Genomic DNA, 5,256 nt, shown 5'->3' on the forward strand with positions numbered 1-5,256 from the left:
TTTTTTTAATAAATTCATTTATTTTATTTATTTAATTTTGGCTGTCTCGGGTCTTCGTTGCGGTGCGCGGGCTTCTCATTGCGGTGGCTTCTCTTGCTGTGGATCACGGGCTCTAGGCACGTGGGCTCAGTAGTTGTGGCTCACAGGCTCTAGAGCACAGGCTCAGTAGTTGTGGCACACGGGCTTAGCTGCTCCGCGGCATGTGGGATCTTCCCGGACCAGGGCTCGAACCCGTGTCCCCTGCCTTGGCAGGCGGATTCCTAACCACTGCACCACCAGGGAAGCCCTGTCCTGCCTCTTAATGTGACCTATGCTGAGGGCCATCTGAAGCCTCAGGCCACCGGGAAGGCCCTGGGGGGAGTGGCCAGAGGTGTTCTAGGGGACAAAGAGAAGGGTCTGGGAGCTGCTCACATCTGCCCCCTCCCAGAGGCTCCAAGCCCCCCAAGCTCTGTCACTCCCCCGACGGCACTCAGCTCCGGGTCCGTTTCAGATGAGGGAGGGTCTCCAGGTGTTTCTTGTGAGGGTCTTGCTCACCCTCCCCACCCCCCACAGCTCCAGGCCTCCAGCCCATGGAGCCCCAAACCAGGCTCGCTCCACCCCAAACCTGAGCCCTCCTGCGATTCCCACCCAGGGATGGCACCAGCCTCACCAGCCGCCCCCTCCAAAACCTCCCTGTGCTCCCCTCCCTCACCCCGCGCGCTCAGCCAGCACCTGGCTCTGTCCACTCCACCTCCTCTAATCCCCTCCTCTAATTCCCCACGCCCCCAGCCCTGCCCTGGTCCAAGCCCCGTCATCTGCTTCTACATCACCACGACCATCTCCCCATTAGCGCCCCTGCCTCCTCCCGGCTCCGCCAACCAATTCCCCACCCAGCGGCCAGGGACGCTCCTGATAGCAAAGGGCCCAGGACACTCGTGCTCAGACCCCTTCAGGGCTGCGGAGGCCCAGGAACAGGTCCCACCCCGCCTCCCCCATACCAGCCTCAGCTATAGCTGCCCCCCTCCAGCCTCCTCCTGGTGCTTCTCTGCACCTGCCTGGCTTCTGTCATTTCCCACAACACACCCTGGTGTCCCTGAAGCACAGATCTGGCAAACGCTGTTCAGCTTAAGCATCTCCTCCCCGGGGAAGTGGTCTCTGCACTCCCACCCCTGGCCTCCCCTGGCCTCCTGGCCTCCCCATCACAGCCACACCACTGGGCTAGCGGGTGAGCTCCGTGGGGCAGCCCGTGGCCAGAGGAGGGGCCCAGGAAATAGAAGGAGAAGGAAGGAGTCCTTGACTTGTAGCCCCTGTTCTTCACTTACTTCACCCTCCTTCTCTCTCAACCCAGGCACAGTGACCTCAACTCAAACCCCAAGCAACAAGACAACAGAGGCGTGTATTGTTTTCTTTATAGTGCCCATCGTGGTTTGTAATAATCCCACGATGTGAGTTTGTCCCTCCCATGAGACTCTAAGCTCCCGAGGCACAGGTTCACAGCTACGTCTCCTAGATGAGGTAGGGACTCTATAAATAGTCACTGAGTGAACTAAATGCAGCAGGGTTTAGGTTAGACATCAAGAAGAACTTCCCGATGAGAATTTTTTTTTCCTTTCTGGAATGTTTTTCAAAGTTTTGAAAATATTAGGAGACATGGCCTGGGATAGTTCAGAGGTCGACCTCCCTGTGGAGTGGCTTGACTCAGGGACTGCTCAGAAAAAAGCCCTCCCTTCCCCGCGACAGGGGAGAAGGTTACAGGGTGACTTCCTGCCCCACACTCCAAGACTAGGAGAATCATGTCTATTTCTAGATCCTTTTATCTGAGCAACTCCAAACTCCTGGCAAATATTCCACCGTAATCTCCTGCCCTAAGGCTGCGAGAGCCCCTTCGTTCTGCAAGGGCAGAAGGGACGTTCTAACGGAGTCGGCACCTTGTCCAACGTCACCCAGCAAATGAGGAGCTGAGGCCAGACAGGCCTGGGACAGAGCCGGCCTAAGGCTGTCCCTGAAACAGCAACAGTCGGATGCAGGCCCTTCAATGGCAGTGGGCGCTGCGCATGCCCTGGGATCACACACTGGGCGCTGGAGCCCTCCCCTTGGGAATTCCATAATGTGCCTGAGTGGGCTGAGCCAAGGGCAGTCAGCGTCTCTCCCTGCATCTTCCCAATAAGGCTCATCGGCCACCCTGGAGGACCCAGGTTCAAGTCCTGGCTGCGGCTCTCTTAGCCTCAGTTTCCTCATCTGTCAAATGGGTTGATCGTTCCCGCCGCCAGCCTCCCAGGGTGGTTTGACTAAGAAAGGAGAGATCTGCAAATGAACCCAGCTGGCACTCAAGAGTGTGGCATTGGCATCTTTTCTGGAGGAAGTGCCCTGTTAAAGAACCTCAGCCAGGCCCTTCTGGAGGGAACTGGGTGGTCAAGTTGCTTTCCCTGGTGGGCAAAGGGGAGATCGGGACACTGACAGCCTGTAAAAAGGGACAGGCTACTTTAAGAGCGACCCTCCTCAAGGGTGCACAGAGCTTTACAGTCTGCAAAGCACACCGGTATTTCACTCGGCCCTCGTTAACAGCCCTTGTGAAGTGAGGAGGAAGCAGGGATTGCTCTTCCCATTTTGTAGATGGTAAAGCCCAGACTCAGAGAGGGGGAGTAACTTACCCAGAGTCACACAGCATGTCAATAGTCAAGATGAAACTATTGGAGAAGCAAAGGAGGAGAGAAGGCCAGGCCCAAGGGAACCAGGGCAGGTGAGGTTCTCTCTTCCAACAGTGGGCACAGGAAAGGCCTTGTCTCGTATTTGAATCTTCAGGCAAGCCTGGAGCTGGCATAGGACAGCCTGTCTATATGCTGGATCACCAAAGGAGTGGAGTGGGGAAGTGGTGCTTGATATTGGCCCAGGCCTCTAGGACCACAAGCGCTCAGCAGCCTCCAATGCCAAGGGACAGACAGCTGGGCTCTGGCCTGGTGTCAGCTGGAATATATTTTCCAGGAAGCAGTGGAGAGGCTGGGGCCTACCCAGGAGGCTTTAAAGCCACATTTCAAATAGATCCCCCAGAAGCCACCTCCCCTTGAGACACATCAGCACTTGCTGGCTCCTCTCCCACAGTTCCTCCTGGCAGGGCTTCATGCAGTTCAATTCAGCAAATATCCCTCAGCTCCCAACCTGAGCTGCATGGAAGGACAGGAGACTGGACTCAGGGGGAGACCCCAGGATGGGGGCCCAGAAGAAGTGCATGTCCACAGGGAGCTCCTGATGGAATAGGGACTCAAGGCTAGGGAACATGGCAGGGAGAGATAAAGGCAGCTGAGCAGCACAGGCTAAATGCTGCTGGGAGTTCAAGGCAGAGCCACCAGGCATCAGGGAGGGCTTCCTGGAGGAGGTGGCATCTGAGTAGGTTTTGAAGTACATGTAGGGTTTTCCTGAGTGAAGTGTGTGTGTGTGTGTGAGTGTGTCTGGGGGAAGATGAGACAGCAAAGGTTTGGAAATGGGCAGTCTGGTGTGGGACCAGAGGCTGGCAAAGGACAAGATGACAAGCAACCAGTACCTGTAAGGAAACTAACGGGAAGGGAGAGCGGGCCAGGCTGGAGATGGCTTGAACAAGTCGAGGAGGTAAGACTGCTCTTGCTAAGCTGGGAGAAAGTCAGATCCCAGCAGGAGAGGACTCTTTGTCTGGGGCTGGCTTGGGTGCGCACCTGATTTAACAGAGGAATAGACCAGCCCGGGAAGGCATTGGGAGAGCCTTGGGGTCAGACCTGGCTTTGAATCTTTGCTCTCCTGCTAACATGCTGTGTGACTTGGGTGCGTGCCTCGACCTCTCTGAGCCACCATCCCCCTGTGACGTGGGCATGTGCATCCCTGCCTAGCCCCCAGGCTGCTGCAGAAAGTGAGACTGTGCAGACGGTCGGGAAAGGGCTTTGCAAAGTGTGGAGGCATGCCACGGCAGTGTCACTCCAGACAGAATGCGCAGGCTGCCGCTCCTGGGAGTGAGGGGCCGCCAAGGCCCGCCCCTGCCACCCCCTTCCTGCCACTGCAAACAAGAACTGTTCCTTCCCCAATGACATCTGTCTGGGAGAAATTTGAAATTTAAAACGGGCAGCTCCATTATTTCCTCTCCTTGCCGAGCGGACTCCTCATCTCGCCTGCCTGCCCCAGTCCCTTGGCAGCCCAGCCTGGGGCAGCCTCAGGGCTGCCCCTCCATTCAGCTTCCCATCTCCAGCCCCCTCTCTGGCCAGCCCTGGAGCTCTGTCCTCACCCCCTTCCAGGCCACAGCCCTGGGCACCCTCCACTGCCCCTGAAGAGGCAGCAGGAAGGGTGGAATGAACAGACCTGGAGCCCGAGGATCCAGGTTCAAATCCCAGCAGAGCTGCATAGCCTCGGGCAGAAGCAATCCTCGCTGAGTCTTACTTTCCTTGTCTTAAAGCTGGAGAATCACAATATCCAGGGTTCTCACATGAGGCAAATATTTATTGATTCTCTACTGTATGGGGTCGGGGGTAGGCTGGCTAAAGTGTGAGGATCCAGAGGAGATGGGGGTGATGGGGCGCATGCCAGCCGCCTAGCACAGGGGGTGCTCAGGGTGAATACTTAGTGGTCCAGATGCCCATTGTAGAGGTGAGGAAACGGAGACTCACACTTAAGGGCCGGTGACACTGTAAACTCCATAGGTCCCCCACTGCCTCTGCGCAGATGTGCACCCGAGTCCGTTGTGGAGCAAAGGGGCTTCTGCAGGGGTGCCGCCCCCATCCACAGCCCGAACCTCAAGTTCAAGCCTCCTATGGAGGAGGAGGAGAGGAGGGTGCCCGCCCCAACCCGGGCCTGTCGAGCCTCACGGGGGTACGCCCCAAACTCCAGCCCGGGTGCCCAGCCCGCAGGCCAGAGAGGCCACTGCCTCGCCCACCGCCCCATGTCCCCACGATCCGGGCCGCGCGTACCTGCGGCTTGTCGCGCGGCCGGTCCTCAAGTTGGGAAGCGCCGCCCACGGTCTTCCACCGGTCGTTGACCATCTTCCGGCAGGACTGGCGGGGACGCCGGGCGAGGCGCGCCGCTGCGGAGCGCAAAGGCGCCGACGTGGGCGCGGGCTCGGACGAGGGGCGCGTTCTGCTCGCCGGCTTCCCGCCTCGGTGCCCAGCGCCGGGGCGGCCCGGGCCAGCGGGCGTGCGTGTGCGGGTGTGCGTGTGTGTGTGCCTGCCGGCGTATGCGCGGGTGTGTGCGGGCGACAGCGGGAGCGGAAGCGCGAGAGCCGCCGGCCGCACTCCTCCCTCCTCCCTGCTCCCTTCCTCCTTC

General features: G+C 58.7%; 1 protein-coding gene across 1 annotated transcript in view; it reads right to left on the reverse strand.

Annotated features, from left to right (window-relative positions):
* Window positions 1-4,976, reverse strand: part of FIBCD1 (fibrinogen C domain containing 1) — a 31,860-nt gene extending 26,884 nt beyond the window's left edge. The window contains exon 1 of the mRNA XM_024762603.1: window positions 4,905-4,976. Within this exon, the coding sequence (XP_024618371.1) occupies window positions 4,905-4,976 (72 nt within the window). The remainder of the gene's footprint in view (window positions 1-4,904) is intronic.
* Between the last annotated feature and the right edge of the window lie 280 nt (window positions 4,977-5,256).

Source organism: Neophocaena asiaeorientalis, unplaced genomic scaffold (assembly GCF_003031525.2).
Source record: "Neophocaena asiaeorientalis asiaeorientalis breed wild unplaced genomic scaffold, Neophocaena_asiaeorientalis_V1.1 scaffold78, whole genome shotgun sequence".
In the NCBI taxonomy this organism is placed as follows: Eukaryota; Metazoa; Chordata; class Mammalia; order Artiodactyla; family Phocoenidae; genus Neophocaena; species Neophocaena asiaeorientalis.